The following is a 20,776-nucleotide window of genomic DNA, read 5'->3' as shown; positions in this document are numbered from 1 at the left end:
TAGGATGTTAGCTAGGGCAGTCTCAGCTGGAATATTTGCATGAAGACTCACTAGATACCCTGGGCTTTTCGACAACAGCTGGATTCTAAGGGTTGAGGTTTCCTAGAAGAAGAAAGTCAGATGGAAGCTATATCACATTTTCTAACCTCACCTTAAAAATCACACAGCAGCTCTGCTATATTTAGTTCACTAGGAACCAGTTACTAAGGCCAGCACATATGAAGCGGAGAGTTTGTCATGGGAGAAGTGTGAGTTTATAAAACCACCACATCCACTTGTCTTTCCAGTCATATCTAAAGGAAAGGAGTTCTTCCCAGCTCAGCATCACTGAGCTCCAGCAAGTTTTTTGGTTGTTTTCATTGCTTAGTATATTCTCTTATTTTGTGGGAAGTAACAAAGGATTGTAACATTGTTGAATTAAGGAATTTTTTTTTTTGGCCCAAAAATATATGGATCATCTCACTAAATTTTTTCTCCCTACGAAATTTTTTTACTGAGAGATGTGATTTCTTAACCTTGTGAATCATTTCTCTTCAGAATGCAATTGAAATTAGCATAAAACATTTGTAATTCAGAAAAAGGCTGATGGCAATAGAATCAGTATTTATAGATTCATTAATTAGAGTCTTATTTTCAAAGTTTTATTTTGGTAAGCATTTATTGGCTCAGACCTACATAAGTCAATACGGTATTTCTAAAACTTCTTTAAAAATTATGGAGTACAAGGGCACTTGGGTGGCTCAGTTAAGTGCCTTTGTCTTGGGTCGTGATCCTGGGATGCTGGGACTGAGCCCCATGCTTGGCTTCCTGATCAGTGTGTAGTCTGCTTCTCCCTCTCCTTGTTCTTGCGCTCTCGCACTCTTGCTCCCTCTCCTTCTCAAATAAATAAAATCTTTAAAAAAAATACAGAGTATTAAGGTGAGGGAAAGGTCAAGAGACTTTCTACTAAGAGGTGACTTACAGTTATTTTATGGAGGAAAAATCTGAAACAATCATAGAAAAATAAAAGTATAAAAATCAAATACAAATGTGTGGCAAAGAGGGTGACAGCAGAGATCGATTTTAGCAAGTCCTGGTGGTTTGAATTTTGTTCTTGATTTTCTGAGTTATTTGAGGTTCCATGTTCTAATATACTATAGCTACAATATAGATAACATTTTGTTGAAAATGAATTTATTTTAAAATCTGAGCACCTTGCTGGAGCTGTCAGTAATGTATGTGACATTTTGGGGTTGTGATTTCAAGCCCCATGTTTAGTGCAGATATTTAACATCTTTTAAAAAAATTTTGGGTCTTAGTTTTGTGTTAGACTCTTTTCACTCTACTTCCAAACTGTATTATTTTATTCATGCAGGTTGATGATCTTACAGCAAAACTGGAAACTCTGTCTTCAAAAAACCAGGTTCTTACTCTGGAATTGTCATCTATGAAAGAAATACAGACAAAATGTGAAAAACTAGAGAAGAATAAAAAGAAGTTGGAACAACAAGTAGTAAACCTCAGAAGTTGTGTGGAAGTCAATATGGTAGAGTACAGTAAAATAGAACAATATAAACGGGAGCTTGAAGAAAGGACAAGATTGAACATAGAAGAAAAATTAAAAGAAGTCGATCTATTTTTACAGGTTAATTTATTCATCTATAAAATGCTTTCATTCATTTCATTGCAAATTACATTTTGGTTATATGCAGTGCAGAGTTTTCCTCTACTTTCTTTATAGCAAATTGGTAAATTTCTGGAAGCATTTGTTCCTTCCCTTTAAAAATTTCAGTTTTGTTCATTATTCACACTAAATTGATCTTTCAGTGGAAAATCATTTTATTTTTTAAGACTAGTTAGTATAAAACAAGGCTATTGAGAGGAAAAGAAAAAAATGTGGTGAGTGCTGTGAAGTGTGTAAACCTGGTGATTCACAGACCTGTACCCCTCGGGATAAAAATATATGTTTATAAAAAATAAAAAATTAAAAGTAAAAAAAAAAAAAAAAGAGCTGAAGAAATTGAAAGTTGAAAATAAGAATTTTAACCACTGTGCCTTGAACAGAGGAGACTCTACTGAATTCTTATTGAGTTGTTACCTCTATATTGGTACTTTTTTGTAATATGGGCATTCCCCTCTAGGGGCATAGATTCAAATTATGGATTACATTAAAAAGATCAGAACCTTAAAAAAAAAATTTGCCATGGGGTACGTGGGCGGTGCCATCAGTTGATTGTTTGGGCTCCATTCTGGGCATTCCTACATAAAAGAAATGGTACCATCCTTGGATTATTCCTTTTTTTATATTAAATATTTATTTATTTGGAAAGCACGAGTGGGGGATGGACAGGTAGAGAGAAAATTCCAGGCATATTTCATGCTGAGTAGGATACAGGGCTTTATACCAGTACCCTGAGATCACTATCTGAGCAGAAACCAAGAGTCAAGCACTCAGATGACTGAGTCAGCCAGGCACCCCAGGTACCTTGATTATTCTGAAGTTGTATTGTTCACTTTTAAAAAATTTATTTTATTATTCTTTGAATTATCAGGTTGCATGAGTTCTAACATAAGAATGAACATTATTCACATTTGATTCAGTTTCACATTGATGATAAATATTTTACATTTCAGCTTTTTTTTTCCAAAAATTTGCTCTCCGAATCATTAACACAAAACTAAAAGAAAGAAATATACTGTAATTACCCAGGTTGTAACAATTTTGAAACTATGCTTTTAATTTGCTTCAGACACAAGTAGCATCTCAAGAAAGCTTGGCACAGTTAAGAGAAAATAATAATGCTTCACTAAGAAGTCAAATGGAACTCAGAATTAAAGAGCTGGAATTTGAATTACTCAAAATGAAAAGTTCTCAAGAAGATCTTACTAAAACAGAATTGGACAGATACAAGCACCTCTACCTAGAAGAAGTAACACATCGAATGTCATTGACAAATGAACTGAACAAGTAAGTTAAAACAATCATAGGAAGTAGAATTAGCTTATTAATTTGCCTCTAAACCATAATTTTTATGGAGCCACGTTCATGAGATCAGTAGTAAGTGAAAGCCAACTAGATAGTATAATTTTGAAAAATGATGTTTGTAAATGAACTTACTCTTGAAATGTTAGTCCAAGACAATTTGCATCTCTCTCTATTTTTTGGTTTTAGATGATTTTATTTTTTTCCCTTGAATATTTTCAGTTAATCTGATCTCCTAGTCTTTAAGCTAATTGTTTGAAGGTTTATAATTTAGACAGCATATTATTAAAAATTGTCAGAATTACCCTAAATAGAAATGAGTTTATTAATATTTATTTATTAATGTTAGTTCATTTTTGGAAGACTGCACCTTTAACCCAAAAGGTCAAGACAGAAAGGGCAGATTCCACCTCCAGTACCCTGGCATCTCTGTTATGACTTAATTGCCTCTGGAGCTGTTTCAGTTCTTTCTGATCACAACTCTGCCATCTACTTCTCCCCTAGCAATTGTTCATCTAAATTATTCCTCAGTGCCAAATGCTCAATTTCTCTGAGGTAATGTTTGAAGTGTACAAGAGTGGTGAAAGCCAATGCTTGTAAAATGTCTTTGAGGGATTTATTTTTATTTTTATTTTCCTTTAAATATTTTACATATTTACTTGACAGAGAGAGAGAGACCAAGTGATTACAAGCAGAGGGGAGCAGCAGGCAGAGGGTGAGGGAGAAGCAGGCTTCCCGCTGAGCAGGGAGCCCAGTGTGAAGCTTAATTCCAGGACTGTGGGGTCCTGACCTGAGCTGAAGGCAGATGGTTAACTGACTGAGCCACCCAGACCCCCCAGGATGGTTTATTTTTGCAGCTCTAAACTGGTTTACTAAATGTAAGTATGTATCATGGCATCCCCAAGAATCTTAAGTACAACCATTCCAGAAGGCAGCAGGTATAACCTGTTAGACCATGGATATCACTGATAGCCATTTCTCTCCCTCCTTAATTTGAATTACTTGTTAGTTAGGAACCCTAGAGATACATGGACTTCTTTAGAACAGTTTTAAACCTATAATTATACATAGTAGGTCTGCTCTGTCACATTTACCATGTTAAAACACTATTTAATGGCACATTTTGTTTACTATTATGAAGACTTAAAAAAATGCAAGTAATTTAGGACTGATTTGGGGAGAAATGAAATACTAAGTATTGTGTTTTGTAATCCTAACAGGACTAGTGAGAGGCTGGCAGAGACCAGTACCAAACTTCTGGTGGAGAAACAGCAAAAGCAAACTTTGCTTGACACTATTAATATGAGGCCATCCCTAGATCTGCCTTATGGTAGAAATGTTAATAATAGTTCACTATTCAATAGAAACGTTACTCTAAGAGAAAACGTGGTGATTCCTACCTCAAACTCATGGCGTTCAAGTAAAGACATCGGGACTTTCTTGACCAAGGTTAGTTACATTATCTTACCTTTTTTTCCTTGGGTTTCAGATTTCTGATATAATTTTTGTTTTTAATTTGGTAATATTCTGAGTTGCTTAGCTAACTAATACACACTAAGTAAAAGTCATAATTATTTTTGCTGATAAAGAAATGAGACATAAATTTTGATTTTTTTTCTTTGTTCCTAGAGCTCTTACTTTCAATAGATACCTATTATTACCTTTATTCAATAATTATAACTAAACTGACATATTTATTATTTTTTCAAGATTTTATTTATTTTAGAGAGAGAGTGTACAAGTGGGGGAGAGAGTGTGAGATTCTCAAGCAGACTTCCTGCTGAGTGTGGAACCCTGCATGAGGCCCAGTCTCACAACCCTAAGATCATAACCTGAGCCGAAAACAAGAGTCAGATACTTGACTGAGTTACCCAGGCACCCCAAAATGGACACATTTTAAATTTCTTGAAAACCTACATCTAAATTCGATTTTAGAAAGTAAATATTATTGCTCACGAATGAAATCTATACTTAGATGCTTTGACTAATTTCCTGGTTGGCAATTGTTCATAACAATTTTAAAGTTTGCTGTTACCCATTTTTCCCACCCCTATGTATAAGTCAACAATAAGAATCCAAACACTTAATCACATATGGGTATTTATTATTTAAAAGAATCCATGATAAATCCTTTTTATGAATTAAATAAACTTGTAATGCTAAAAAGATTAATTTTTTCTTTAGGTTGTAATTGTTGTCATTTTCTTACCTGAGAGTACATCCTTAATTGTTGTCTTACTTGAAGCTTATAACACTTCTATTTTTAAAACTTATAACACTTCTATTTCAATTTTTACAAAATGTCTTGCTGAGCAATTGTAGAGCATTTTCTAAATGGCTAAATCAAGCAAATACTGCATTTTTTTTTTTTAAAGAGAGAGAGAGGGAGAGAGAGTGTGTGTGCAAGCTGGCGGTGGGGGTTGAGGTACAGAGGGTAAGCAGGCTCCATACTCAGTGCAGAGCCTGATGCAGGGCTCAGTTTCAACGATCCTGAGATCATGACCTGAACTAAAGTCAAGATCAGATCCTTAACTGACAGAGCCACGCAGGAGCCCCACAATTGGAATTTTTAAAATGAAGTTCACATATATCTACCCTGCCATCATTTTAATGATTGATGACTAAGATGGGAATAATAGGGAGTCTTTAAGTAGCAGCTAGTTTCCATTGTATATCATTGTTATTCAAATATCCATTTCAATCAATGTACATAGGTTTATGGTTTTGAAGGTATATTCATGTTCTTACTAATGTAGAGAAAAGTAGCATAGACTCATGGTTAATGAGGCCTCAATCTTGTTCTTTCATTTGGTTTCCTTATTGTCTTGCTCTCTTCCCTCCTAATTTGAGGACTTTCTTTAGTGTTATGCTTGGTTACCTTTCTTTTTCTTTTTTGTATATTATAGATTTTTGTGATCACAGTGAAGTTCATATATAACATCCCATATATATAGAAGTCTTTTTTAAGTTGATGGCTACTTAAGTTCAAACACATTTTAAAAACACTACATTTTTCGACCCCACCTTGTTTTATGTATTTGATGTCTTAGTTTACACCTTTTTATTTTGTGTATCCCTTAACTAATTACTGTAGATACAATTGTTGTTACTACTTTTGTCTTTTAACATTCATACTGGCTTTATAAAAGTGATTGATCTATTACTTTTATTGTATGTTTGCTTTTACCAATAAAACTCTTTCTTTCATAATTTTCTTATTTCTAGTTTCGGCCTTGTCTGTCTTTCTTTCTTTCTTTCTTTCTTTCTTTCCTTCCTTCTTTCTTCTTTCTTTCTTTCTTTTAATCTATTTTTGAGAGCAAGCAAGAGAGAACACAGATGGGAGGGGAGGGCCACAGAGAGAGGGAGAAGCAGACTCCTTGAGCACAGGGCGTGGTGTGGGGCTTGATTCTAGGAGGTCTCTTAACCTGTCCTCATTTTAGAAATTCTTTTATCTTTTTGTTTTTTGGCTTGGATGATTTCTGCTACCCTGTCTTGTAGATCACTGATCTGTTTATCTGCAGCTTTTAATGTGCTGTTGATCCCTCTGGAGTATTTTTCATTTCAGTTGTTTTATTTTTCAGCTCTGATTGGTTCTTCTTTATATTTTCTCTTTCTTGAAGTTCTCACTGAATCCATCCATTCTTCTCCCAAGTTTGCTGAGCATTTTTATGACCATTACTTTGAACTCTTATTCAGGTAGATTACTTATCTCTATTTCATTTAGCTATTTTTCTGAAGTTCTGTATTGTTCTTTCATTTGGAACATATTCCTCTATCTCCTCATTTTGTCTGACTTTCTTTGTTTATTTCTGAAATTGTTTTCAACTTTTTCCCTCTTTAAAGTATGTCGCTTTGAACAATGAATGTTAGGTATAAAGTCAAGGAAGAAGAAACCGTTTCTAAATATTGTCTGATCATTTTTCTTGTTGGAGCTGTGGTGGAGTAGGTGGCAGATGACATTGCTCTTCTTTTTCTGAGTTGAGAACACAGGAGTCAGGCAGATGGAGATAAGCTTAGTAACTGTAATACATACTAACAGATTGGAGGATGTGGCTTAGGTATGTAGCCACTGCCAACTTCCTAATACTTTACTCCTTTACTCCAAATTAGGCACTTCCACACACAGTTGTAAATGGAAGGAAGAGATGTTTGATGCCCATCCCACAAAGATGAAAGCAGACTTCAATTCATGTTACTAGGGCAGGCATAGCTTTTCAAAGAAGAGATTTGGAAGCATGTAGGCACTGCTTAGTGCCTTCTCCCAAATTCACCCATTAGACAAATCTCTTTTCCTGTCATGAAGAAGGTAGAAAAATGTTCTCACATGGAAATGAAGGTTTACCTATAAGTTCTGAGCGGATTTAATTTGTAATTAAAGTTAATCATGTCTTTTGTACATGTGAACTAATGGGAAGGCTAGATGGCAAAGAGAAATCTGTTCAGTGTTTTAGATTTTGCAATAAATAACTCACAACATAGGTAACCATTTGTTCATTGACTTTGATAAACCAAGTTTTATTTGAAGGAAATGAATAATTCTTTCAAGGAAGAATTTCCTCAGTTTCAGGTTCTTTGGTTCAACCAAAGATTTTCTCCTTCAAGTTCCCTGTCCCTTCAAGTTAAAAAAATTTTGCTTATAAATTGAGCATATTGACTGTTACTAATAGGAGTTAAGATAACTTCTCGTCCTTTATTTTTGTTCATGACTGTAAAAATTTATAGTTTAGTTAGAAAGCTGTTTTCTGTCTAATACCTTAACTTTATTGAGCCACAGGACAAAGTTTTATGTATTCATTTTCTCTGAGTTCTAGTTAAAAATGCGTGTATTTTTCCTGAATATGAGGAAGTAACTAAAACACATTCCTGGCCTGCAACTAGGTGGTTTTTTGACCTCAGGCAAACTACAATCTCTCTGAGGCCTTTTTGTCTCTTATGTGAAATTAGGGATGTTGACTAAGTTAGTGACTTTTATACCTCTGGGGAAAAATTGTTTTTTCCAAAGAATAGAACTTATCTTTTTTTTTTTTTTTTTGCATTAAACTGTATTATATAAAACAGAGACAAGTAGAGCTGTTTAGCTAAATGCGAGATAAGACTACACCTGTAGACTTCCTTGTCCCTCAATCCTGCTGTGTCCCAGGAGACCCTTAGATTTCTATGAGCCATAGTTTGAAAACTAACATTTATGAGAAAATCCTTCGTTAATAATTCTTTGAATTAAAATTTGCTGATACATTGCATGTTGTTTTTCTGTGTATAATTTTCTTATCCTATTTTTTTGATAAATGGAAAAGTATAAATAAAATTGCAAATGCGTCTCCTTATTAGTGGACTTCAAGCTATTTCCACCATCTAAACACACTTCTCACTTGGAAATAAAGGTCACAGAAGTAAATATTTAGGAAAAGCTTTTGGGGAAAAGACAATAACATCACATTGGTAATTCCTTAAGTCATGTCATATAAAAAAGTGTCTTATATTTTACATAGTATTTATTTATTTATTTTATTTATTCATTTTTTTAAAAAGATTTTATTTATTTATTTATTTGACAGAGAGAGAGAACACAAGTAGGCAGAGAGGCAGGCAGAGAGAGAGGAGGAAGCAGACTCCCTGCTGAGCAGAGAGCCCGATGCGGGACTCGATCCCAGGACCCTGAGATCATGACCTGAGCCGAAGGCAGCGGCTTAACCCACTGAGCCACCCAGGAGCCCTTACATAGTATTTATTAATGCTTTATAAAATTGCTTCAATAAAAGTTTCTCCCATCAAGTGGTATTGAGTTATTAATTTTACAAGGCTGTCTAATAATGTTGTCATATCATTAATTTTATAAGGCCTAAATATAATGATATTTTCAAAAAGTGTTATGATTCCTCAAAAAATTAAAAATAGAAATGCAGTACCATTCAGCAATTCCTCTACTGGGTATTTACCCAAAGAAAATGAAAACACTAATTTGAAAAGTTATGTGCACCCCTATGTTTTTTGAAACATTATTTACAATAACCAAAGTATGGAAGCAACCTCAGTGTCCATCAATAGATGAACAGATAAAGAAGATGTGTGATACATATACAATGAAATATTTATTCAGCTATAAAAAAGAATGGGATCTTGCCATTTGTGACAACATTGGTAGACCTAGTATTTTGCTAAGTGAAATAATGCAGAGAAAGGCATATACCATATGATTTCACTTCTGCATGGTATCTAAAAAACTAAACTACTAATAGCCTACTAGTGACTGGAAGCCTTACTGATAACATAAATAGTTCATTAACACAGTTTTTCTTTTTTTTACATTACATGTATTATATACTATATTCTCATAATAAAGCTATATAAGAATGTTATTGAGAAAAACATGAGAAAATACACTAACATACTGTATCAAAAAAAGTCCATGTGTAAGTAGAGTAGACCTGCCCCCTTCAAACCCATGTTGGTCAAGGGTCAGCTGTATATTACAAGTATTCCCATCTAGAATTTTCTTACTTAGAGCTTTCTTATAAAAGGTACCCTCTCATTGAATGCCCCAAATGGGGTCTAATGTAGGGTACCGAGGGGTGCCTGGGTGGCTTAGTTGGTTAAGTGACTGTCTTTAGCTTAGCTCATGATTCCTCGGTCCTGGGATAGAGTCCCACTGCAGGTTGTCTGCTAAGTGGGGAGTCTGCTGTTTCCTCCCCCTCTGCCTCTTCCCCCACTCGTGCTCATTCTGTCTCAAATAAATAAATCAATAAAATTGCTGATATAAACATTGTGGTGCAGATACCTCTTTGGATCAATATATTTATATCTTTGGGGTAAATCCATAGTAGTCCAATTGCTGGGTCATTGGGTATCTCTATTTTCAGCTCTTTGAGGAACCACCATACTGTTTTCCAGAGTGCCTGCACCAGTTTACATTCCCACCAACAGTGTAAGAGGCTTCTGCTTTCTCTGCATGCCTGACAACATCTGTTGTTTCCTGACTTGTTCATTTTAGCCATTCTGACAGGTGTGAGGTGATATCTCATTGTGCTTTTGATTTATATTTATTTCCCTGATGCCAAGTGATGCTGAGCATTTTTTCATATCTGTTGCCCATTTGTGTGTCTTTTTTGAGAAATGTCTGTTCATTTCTTCTACTCATTTCTTGACTGGATTGTTCTTTGGGTATTGAGTTTGATAAGTCTTTATAGATTTTGGATAATCACCCCTTATCTGATATGTCAATTACAAATACCATTTTCCATTCTGTAGGTCATCTTTTAGTGTTGTCAGTTGTTTCCTTTGCTATGCAAAACCTTTTTATCTTGATGAAATCTTTGTTTCTCTTGCCTTTGGAGACCTGTCTAGCAAGAAGTTGCTTTGGCCAAAGCCAGAGAGAATGCAACCTGTGTTCTCTTCTAGGATTTTGATGGGTTCCTGTCTCACATTTAAGTTTTACATCCATTTTGAACCTTATTTTTATGTGTGGTATAACAAGATGGTCCAGTTTCATTCTCCTGCTTGTGGCTGTCCAGTTTTCCCAACACCATTTGTTGGAATGACTGTCTTTTGTTCCATTGGACATTCTTTTCTGCTTTGCCACAGATTAGTTGACCATAGAGTTGAGGGTCCATTTCTGGGCTCTTTATTCTGTTCCATTGATCTATGTGTGTGTTTTTGTGGCAATACAATACTGTCTTGGTGATAACAGCTTTGTCATAGAGCTTGAAGTCTGGAATTGTGATGCCACCAGCACTGGTTTTCTTTTTCAACATTCCTTTGGCCATTTGGGATCTTTTCTGGTTCCATACAAATTTTAGGAATATTTGTATCAGCTCTGAAAAAATGTTGATGGTATTTTGATAGGGATTGCGTTGAATGTATAGATTGCTCTGGGAAGCATAGACATTTTCACAGTATTTGTTCTTCCAGTCTATGAGCATGGAAGGTTTTTGCCATTTTTTTGGGTCTTCCTCAGTTTCTCTCATGAGTGTTCTATAGTTTTCAGAGTACCAATCCCTTGCCTCTTTGTTTGGGTTTATTCCTAGGTATCTTAATGGTTTTTGGTGCAATTGTAAGTGGGTTTGACTCCTTAATTTCTCTTTCTTCTATCTCATTGTCGGTGTATAGAAATGCAACTGATTTCTGTGCATTGATTTTATATCCTGCCACTTTGCTGAATTCCTGTAGAACTTCTAATAATTTTTGGATGGAGTCTTTTGAGTTTTCCACGTAGAGTATCACATCATCTGCGAGGAGAGAGTTTGACTTCTTGCTGATTCAGATGCCTTTATTTCTTTTTGTTGCCTGCTGAGGCTAGGACTTCCAGTACTAGTTGAACAACAGTGGTGAGAGTGGCCATCCCTGCCGTGTTCCTGACCTTTGGGGTAAAGCTCTCAGTTTTTCCCCATTGAAAATGATACTCACTGTGGGCTTTTTGTAGATGGCTTTTATGATATTGAGGTATGTTCCCTCTATCCCTGTACCATGAAGAGTTTTAATCAAGAAGGGATGCTGTACTTTGTCAGGTGGTTTTTCTGCATCTATTGAGAGTATCATATGGTTTTTGTCCTTTCTTTTATTAAAGTATTGTGTCAACTGATTCATTTGCAGATGTTGAACCACCCTTGCAGACCAGGGATAAATCCTACTTGGTCACGGTGAATAATCCTTTCAATGTATTGTTGGATCCTGTTGGCTAGTATCTTGGTGAGAATTTTTGCATCCGTGTTCATCAGCAATATTGGCCTGTAATTCTCCTTTTTGTTGGGGTTTTGTCTGGTTTGGGGATCAAGGTAATGCTGGCCTCATAGAAAGAGTTTGGAAGTTTTCCGTCGTTTTTATTTTTTGAGACAGCTTCAGAAGAATAGGTATTAATTCCTTTTTAAATGTTTGGTTGAACTGTCCAGGTTTTTCTCTTACCATTTCTTCCAGATTGCCTAATTTGTTGGCAAATAGTTGTTCATTATACATTCTTAAAATTGTTTGTGTTTCCTTGGTGTTGGTTGTGATCTCTCTTCTTTCATTCATGATTTTATTAATTTCGGTCCTTTCTCTTTTCTTTTTGCCAAGTCTTCTCAGGGGTTTATCGATCTTCTTTCTTCTTTCAAAGAGCCAGCTCCTAATTTTGTTGCTATATTTTACTGTACTTTTGGTTTCTATTTCTTTGCTTTCTGCTCTGGTCATTATTAATTCTCTTCTCCTGCCGGATTTAGGCTTTCTTTGCTGTTGTTTCTCCAGTTCCTGTAGGTGGAAGGTTAGGTTGTGTATTTAGGACCTTTCATGTGTCTTGAGAAAGGCTTGTATCGTTCTATACTTCCCTCTTCAGGACTGCCTTGGCTGCATCCCAAAGATTTTGAGCAGTTGTGTATTCATTTTCCTTTGTTTCCATGAATTCTTTTACTTGTTTGTTAATTTCCTGGTTGACCCATGCATTCTTTAATAGGATGCTCTTTAGCGTCAATGTTTTTTAGTTTTTCCCAAATTTCCTCTTGTGATTGAGTTCACGTTTCAAGGAACTGTGGTCTGGAAATATGCAGGGAATGATCACAGACTTTTGGTACTGGTTGAGACCTGATTTGTGACCCAGTATGTGATCTCTTTTGGAGAAAGCTCCATGTGCACTCGAGAACAATGTGTATTCTGTGGCTTTAAGATGGAATGCTCTGAATATATCTGTGAAGTCCATCTGGTCCAGTGTGTCATTCAAAGCCCTTGTGCCCTTGTTGATCTGCTTAGATGACCTGTCCATTGCAGTGAGTGAGGTGTACAAGTCCCCTACTATTTATTGTATCATGCTCGATGTGTTTCTTTAATTTTGTTATTAGTTGGCTTATGTAATTTGCTGCTCCCATGTTAGGGGCATAAATCTTGACAATTGTTAGATCTTCTTTTTGGAGAGACCCTTTAATTATGATAGCGTCCTTCCACATCTCTTATGACGGCCTTTGGCTTAAAATGTAATTTGATAAAAGGATTGCCATCCCAGCTTTCCTTTGATGTCCATTAGCACAGTAAATGGTTTTCCACCCCCTCACTTTCAATCTGGAGTTGTTATTGGGTCTAAAATGAGTCTCTTGCAGACACCATATTGATGGGTCTTGCTTTTTTTTTATCCAATCTGATACCTTGTGTCTTTTGATTGGGGAATGTGGCCCATTGACTTTCAGGCTAACTATCGAAAGATATGAATTGAGTGCCATTGTTTTACCTGTAATGTCATTGTTTCTGTATATTGTCTCTATTCCTTTCTGGTCTATGACACTTTGGGGCTCTCTCTTTGCTTGCAGGATTCCCTTTAGTATTTCTTGCAGGGCTGGTGTGGTGGTCACTAATTTTTTAGTTTCTGTTTGTCCTGGGAACTCTTTATCTCTCCTATTTTGAATGACAGCCTTGCTGGTAATGTATACTTGGCTGCATATTTTTCTGGTTTAGCACCCTGACTATACCATGCCAATCCTTTCTGGCATGTCCTGAGCTGCTTTCTAGATTTTCTCTTTGTCTCTGAAATTTGCAAGCTTCACTACTATATATCAAGGTGTTGGCCTATTCTTACTGAAATTGAAGGGGGTTCTCTGTGCCTCCTGGATTTGAATGACTTTTTTCTTCCCCAGATTATGGAGGTTCTCTGCTATAATTTCTCAGATATACTTTCTTCCACACCCCCTTTCCTCCTCTTCTGGGATTCCAGTTATTCTAATATTGTTTTGCTTTATGGTATCACTTATCTCTTGAATTCCCCCTCCCCTTGAATTACTGATCCAGTAATTTTTTATCTCTCTTTTTCTCTCAACTTCTTTATTCTCCATCATTTTGTCTTCTTTGTTATACTTCTCCTTTCTGTGTCATTTATCCTAGCATTTAGAGCCTCCAATTTTGAAAATTTGAAATAGCTAATATTTATTAGTTAATTATAGCTCAGTAAGTCTGCAAAAGATAAGTAGGGTTTTATTTCTCCATTACCCATTATGTACGTGATGAATTTTTTAGAATTTCTATTCAATTAGCTGATATATGATATATGTTTCAGATATAGTGTTCAGTTAACCATCTGTTGTATGTAATACCCAGTGCTCTACACATCACATGCCCGCCTTCATGCCCATCACCCAATTACCCCTACCCCCATCCCACCTCCCCTTCAGCAAACGTCTGTTTCCAATAGTTAAGAGTCTCTCATGATTTGTCTCCCTCTTTGATTTCTTCCATTTAGTTTTCCCTCCCTTCCCCTATGATTCTATGCACTTTTTCTTATATTCCCCATATTTATGAAACAATATGATAATTGCCTTTCTGTGATTGACTTATTTCTCTCAGTATAGTACCCTCCGTTTCCATCCACATCAATGTAAATTGTTAAGAGTTCATCCTTTTTGATGGCTTTGTAATATTCCATTTGTAATACACCACATCTTCTTTATCCATTCATCTGTTGATGGACATTTGGGCTGTTTCCACAGTTAGTCTATTGTGGAGACTGCTTCTATAAACATTGGTGTCCAGGTGCCCCTTCAGATCAGTATGTTTGCATCTTTGGGGAAAATACCTTGCAGTACAATTACTGGGTCATATTTTTAACTTCTTGGAGAACCTCCATACTGTTTCCAGAAGTAGAACCTCCATTTTTTTTATTGAATCCCCTTAATAACCTTTTGATTTCAACTTGGTAATATTTTTATTCTTATATTTCTCCAGAAAGGGATTCTCCAGTGTCTTTTGTGCTTTGTTCAAGCCCAGCTAGTATTTTTATACTTGTTATCCTAAACTTTAATTCTGCCAACTTAGTTATATCCATACTGATTAGGTCACTGACAGTCAGTAGTACCTCCTGTTCTCTTATTTCAGGTGAGTTTTTCCATCTAGTCATTCTGTCTAGAGAAGAATAGAAAATGAGAGAACAAAATACTAAAATAACAACAACAACCCCAGAGACATATAATTTCTATAAACCAAATCTCTATAATCTCTATAAACCAAAATAAATAAATAAATAAAATAAAAATTTAAAAAGTGAGAATATAATCAGATGATGAAAACAGAGCTATTCACTAGATTCTGGGTATATTTTGGTCTGTTTCTTAGAGGAAACTACATCCCAAAATTGTAAAGAAAGAAAAAAATATATATATGCAAAAATAAAGTTAAACACTATGAAAGGATAGAATGTAACTATAAAAATTAAAATAAAATAAGTTTAAAAACCCGAGTTGATAAAATGAGAAATTGGTTGAAATGGAAAAGAAAAAGAAAATTAAACTTGAAAGTTTAAGGAGCCATGAGTTCTGTATAGTATTTTCCCCCAGCACTAGAGTTTTGCAGTTTTCTGTGATTGCTTAAACTTGATCTTAGCAGGAAGTTCTTGCCGATTTTCCAGGGGAGGGGCCTGTTGCGCTGATTCTCAGAGGTCTTTGCCCTGATGGTATTGCACTGCCCTTGCCAGGGGTCCAGGCTAAGTTAGGGCCTCCAGATTCCTCTTTGTGGCTTTTGTTCCCTGAAGGTTTTCCACACTGCTTGAGAGGATTAGAATGAAAATGTGAGCCTCCCAGTGTCTAGCCCTAGAGTTGAAAGCAGGCACCCTCCACTCTTCAGTGTGTCCTCACAGAGGAGCTGTCAATCAGTCTCGGCTCCCTGGTTTCTGTATGCACTCTGTGTACACCCAGCCTTTGAGTATTTTTATCTCAGCCATGCAACCCCCTTTGGAGTTTCTAAACTCTGCAGTCATCTGTGGCTGCATTCATGCCACTCCTCCAGGGGGAGGAAGGAGGTCTTGCCCTGGTTTTTCTGCATGTTTGGTCCCTGCTATGAGACCCTGCATGTTTGGTCCCTGCTATGGGGTTTGTGATTAATGGCAACACTGAGCTGAAAGCCCCCTCCTCTGCTCTTTGATTGCAGCTGGCTTCCCTGCTGAAACTCCTGGGAACTCTCCCATACTCAGGCACACCATTCTGTGTGACCCTGGGGATCCTGAGATCAGGCAGTTCTACCTAGGATTCTACCCCACTTCTCCACCCGAGTGCTTTTCAAGCAGGGATGTCCCTCACCAGATTAGACTTATAAAAGTTCCTGTTTGCATACCACTGCTGTATCACTTTCTGATAGGCAGTTTATGCATCCCCCCCCCCCCAACAGTTTATCTTCCCATGTATCACCTTGGATTCATTTCTCCACTCCACACCTCCTACCTTGCAGAATGTGGTCACTCTTCTCTTTGTAGAATTAGAACAGTTCTTTTCTCAGATCTCAGGTTGAGTTCACAGGTGTTCAGAATGATTTGAAAGCTATCTAGCTGAATTCCAGGGACTGGACAAAGCTATGGCCCCCTATGCCTCTGCCATATTCCTCTTATTCCAGAAATTATGTATATTTAATAGACCAATATTAATTGTACTTTTTATCAGATTTATCTAAATAGTGTTACATCTCTTTCTTCCATTACCTAAGATTAAAATAAGTAGGGATTTATTTTATTTATGTGATTATCTTTCTATTTAAGCAATCCCTAACTTAGTTTTAGTCTCTAATAGTGCTATTTTAAGTTCACATTTCATAAGCTATATATAATTCCTACAATTATGTGTCTTGTTTAACTTGAACATTATAAATATTTGACTTATTTCAGATGCAGCAGGAGTTGGAAAAAAATATAACTAGAGAACTAGAAGAAGGTATGTTGCCAAATTTCCAAATTAAGATGGTCATTGATTTCTGAAATAAACTATGAATGGTAAATGGCATTGCTTTCTATTGTTTGGATAATAGGTACTATATTAATTTTTTAAATATATATCTAATAAAAATGTAAAACATAAACATAATGAGGAACATACTTATTCCTCATTTAGTCATCGTTTTTCAGACTTAAAAAAAAAAATCTCCAAATGTCTATTTATCTGTTATTTCAAGCTGTAATCTTCCTTCACTTCTGCCATCCCTCTGGAACTGTCAACCTGAATATGCGGGCTTTCTTAAATCCTTGTTTCTACAAATGATATAAAACCAAAATTAAAAAAAAAAAAAGAAAAAAGCAGTCTTGTCTTAGGTGATACTTAGTTAAGCAATTATAGTTCAAATAGCTGTCACTTGACAGGTGGCATTTAAACCTCCAGTTGTTGATTTTGTCATTGATTTACCTTTTGCCATTGGGTAAAATTCCAGGCCCCATAAATGGAATAAAAACACCCAAATCAGTTTGGTTCTTGCCAGATTTTTCACCCTTCTCTATCGCTAACATTTACCCTACTTTGCTGCTTTGCTCTTGCATCTCTTCAGCATTGACTACTTGCAATTCCACAAGTGTTCTTCCTCACTCTCTGTGTATGTTCTTTGTATATGCGTCTTCCCTCCACCTGGCATGCTTCTTCCCTGCCCTTCAGATATCAGCTTACATATCCCCTCCACCAAAAAGCAGAAAATATTTATAGAAAACTAGGATTTTCCTTCTGTGTGTTCTTATGTTCAACTCTGAAAATTGCCTGTTTGATTTTTCAGTCTGTCGTACATGATTGTTCACGGGTGGGCTCTGTTATCATCTTGTAATGAGAAAAACAGAAGCTCTGATATTTATCCACAATAGCAATTACCTCAGTGGGCAACTGTGAGCAAAATATATTTAAAAGTAATCTTGTATTTTATATTGTAGCTGTATTAGATGTTTTTCATTCTTCATAACACTCATAAGGCTTCAACTTTGTTTTCTTACTAACTTTTAGTTAAGAATGAAGTATTTTAGATAAAGACTATATTTCTTTTTCTTTTCAGTTGCTGCTGAATTTGAATCAGGCTCATCTGGTGGGGCCACCTCTTTAGAATCTACTTTTGAAAGACATATAAATTGTGACGATGTACTGAAATCATACAGAGAGTACTCACAGTTTCTGAAGAAAAAGTATACCATCTGAAAGATAAATAGTAGAAATTTATTTTCTGGATGTTTATACAACATTTAATAGTTTCCTATTAAATGGATGATATGCAAAAATCTTTCTTAAAGGAAAATATTTTTGGATCATGTGTGTAATGAAAGTTTATATAATATTTTAAACTATGTTTCTTGGTAGCTAATTAACTTTTAAGCAGATTTTTTTTTTTATATGGAAATCAGTATTATTGGGTTTTACATGCTACAGGCTTCCCAAATACCAGCTTTCTAAACAGCACCCAACCAACCAAGTTTTCATGAATACTTCAGTCATGTTAATTGATAACTTTTTGGTATTTTCCAATTTTTATTACTACATATGAACCTGAAGATTTAGAAGACATTAATTTTAAGACAGTCTTAAAATTAGAAGGAAAAAAAAGAACTTTTACCCCAGAACCATTTGCAAGGCAATTGTTAAATTATGCCTGATTCCCATAGCATTTATATCCAAGTCAGTACATTCCACATAACTACTGTATAACCTTGACAATCAGACAATTAATTCTAATAAAGTTGACCCTTGAATAATTGCAGGGATTATGGGCACTGACCATTTGCAGTCAGAAATATGTGAATAACTTTTGACTCCCCAGGCACTTGAGTACTAATCTGCTATTGACCAGAAAACTAACTTTTACAAAAACAGTTAATTAGCCTTTGTTTTGTTTGTTATATGTATTCCATATTATATTTTTATAATAAAGTAAGTTAGAAAAGAAAGTGTTATTAAAATCATAAGAGAAAATACACTGACAGTACTGTCATGTATTTATTGAAAAAATCTGCATATAGCTGCACCCATTCAAACTGTGTTAACTATACATTCTTTTTAAGATTTTATTTATTTATTTGACAGAGAGAGAGAGAGAGAGAGACAGAGCACAAGTAGGTAGAGTGGCAGGCAAAGGGAGATAGAGAAGCGAGCTCCCTGCTGAAAACAGAGACTGATACAGAACACCATACCAGGACCCTGGGATCATGACGTGAGCCCAAGGAATTTGCTTAATCAACTGAGCCACCTAAGCACTCTATACGTTCTATCATTTAATCATTTAATTCTCATGCTCTTTTTAAGTTTTGTCACTTGTCTGTAATATCCTTTACAGCAAGGAAGGTCCTGTTCAGAGCCATGTATTTAATTCCGATGTTGTGTCTCTTAGTCTCTTTCAGTTTTGAACAGTTCCTTAGTCAGTCTTTCCCGGATTTTCATGACATTTAATTTTTTGAAGAGTTAATTCCAATAATGTAGAATGTCTTTCAGTACAGGTTTTTCTTATGTTTCCTTATGATAAAATTGAGATCAGGGATGCCTGGGTGGTTCAGGTCATGATCCCAGGGTTCTGAGATTGAGTCTTGCATGGAGCTCTGAGCTCACTGGGGAGCTTGCTTCTCCCTCTGCATGCTGCTCCCCCTGCTTGTGTTTTCTCTCTAATAATACTGAGTTTTCCAAATACTATTTTAATTGATTAACTCTCAATGTTTAAAAAATTTCCTATAAGGATCTTGCAGATATTTTTTAGATTTATTCCCAGTTATTTGATACTTTTGATCCTATTATAAATATTATTTTAAAAAGTCAATTTCATTTCCTGTTGCTAGGTTATAGAAATAAAATTATTTTGCATATTGAGCTTAGATTCACCTATCTTGCTAAACTATCTTATTACGTTGTTTCTCACAGTTCTGGAGGCTGGGAAGTCCAAATTCAAGGCAGTAGCAGATTCAGTGTCCAGTGAGGGCCTGTTTCCTGGTTCATGGATGGGGGTCTTCCTCCTGTTTCTTCGTATTGCATAGGGCCAAGGGAGCTCTCTCAGGACTCCTTTATGAGTGCACTAATCCCATTCATGAGGGTTCCACCTTCAAAAGTAATCATTTCCCAAAATCTCCACCTCTAAATACAATTACATTGAACACTAAGATTTAAAACAGTAATTTGGGAGCTGGGGGGACAGAAATATTCAGTCTGTAGCAAGGCTGTTCCTTGTTCTTTGCCATGTAGACCTCTCCAATATGGCTTTTTACTTCATGAGGCCAGTAAGGAGAATTTCCATGCAGAGAGGGCTCAGTGGTTTTTTAAGGATTTCACCTTCTTCAATCAGGCTTACATAGAATAATCCCTTTTTGATTAACTCAAAATTAACAATTAATTATATCTGCAAGATTTCTTTACAGTTGCCATGTTCTGATGGCTAGAGTCAAGTCACAGATCTTGGCTACACTTAAGGGAAAAGGATTATAAAAGGTGAGAACACCAAAAAGCATTTATTATGGGGTCACTGAGGGTCTTTATTTTACAATTATATTAACAGATCCCTTATACTAGTAGTTTTCTAAGTTTTATCATGGATGAATGTTGAATGAATGTTTCTTTTGCATATATTGAGATAATTTTTTAAATTTGTCAGTGTGTTGAATTACATTATGTGCTCATGTTAAACCAACCTTGCATTTCTTAGGGAAACTGAATTTCATTCATTTCGTTGTGATTTCATTCGTTTCATATATTGCTACTATTGATATGCTAATATCCTAGTGAGGAATTTCTCCTGTCCATGGATAATGTTAATACAAGGAATTTTGAATACATTTAACTCAATTTTTTTAAAAGATTTTATTTATTTATTTGAGAGAGGGACAGTGAGAGAGAGCATGAGAGGCGAGAAGGTCAGAGGGAGAAGCAGACTCCCCATGGAGCTGGGAGCCCGATGCAGGACTTGATCCTGGGACTCCAGGACCGTGACCTGAGCCGAAGGCAGTTGCCCAACCAACTGAGCCACCCAGGCGCCCCATTTAACTCAATTTACTTGGCTTCAAACTTATGTGTATTGATGCTTTGTGTTTTCTGTCTTGTATCTTTAAAAAATAATCGACCATTTTTATAACTTTTATATGATACTTTCAATGTTCATTTAAATTGAACT

At 35.7% G+C, this 20,776-nt stretch overlaps 1 protein-coding gene across 9 annotated transcripts in view; it reads left to right on the top strand.

The window, feature by feature from the left end:
• ANKRD26 (ankyrin repeat domain containing 26) overlaps positions 1 to 17,912 on the top strand; it is a 154,232-nt gene extending 136,320 nt beyond the window's left edge. For 5 of the 9 annotated variants that reach the window (XM_059183840.1, XM_059183838.1, XM_059183837.1 and 2 more), the window contains 5 exons: positions 1,355 to 1,624; positions 2,730 to 2,947; positions 4,183 to 4,411; positions 16,554 to 16,599; positions 17,693 to 17,912. In XM_059183840.1, the coding sequence (XP_059039823.1) occupies positions 1,355 to 1,624; positions 2,730 to 2,947; positions 4,183 to 4,411; positions 16,554 to 16,599; positions 17,693 to 17,832 (903 nt within the window). In that variant the 3' untranslated portion in view covers positions 17,833 to 17,912. Of the gene's footprint in view, positions 1 to 1,354; positions 1,625 to 2,729; positions 2,948 to 4,182; positions 4,412 to 11,548; positions 11,645 to 16,553; positions 16,659 to 17,692 lie in introns of all 9 variants that reach the window. The other 4 variants (XR_009356485.1, XM_059183839.1, XR_009356486.1 and 1 more) reach the window with 4 other exon arrangements.
• Positions 17,913 to 20,776: the final 2,864 nt, after the last annotated feature.

This window comes from Mustela lutreola, chromosome 8, assembly GCF_030435805.1.
Source record: "Mustela lutreola isolate mMusLut2 chromosome 8, mMusLut2.pri, whole genome shotgun sequence".
NCBI lineage: Eukaryota > Metazoa > Chordata > Mammalia > Carnivora > Mustelidae > Mustela > Mustela lutreola.
Note: the sequence above shows the minus strand (reverse complement) of the source record. Positions and strands in the feature narration are given on the sequence as shown.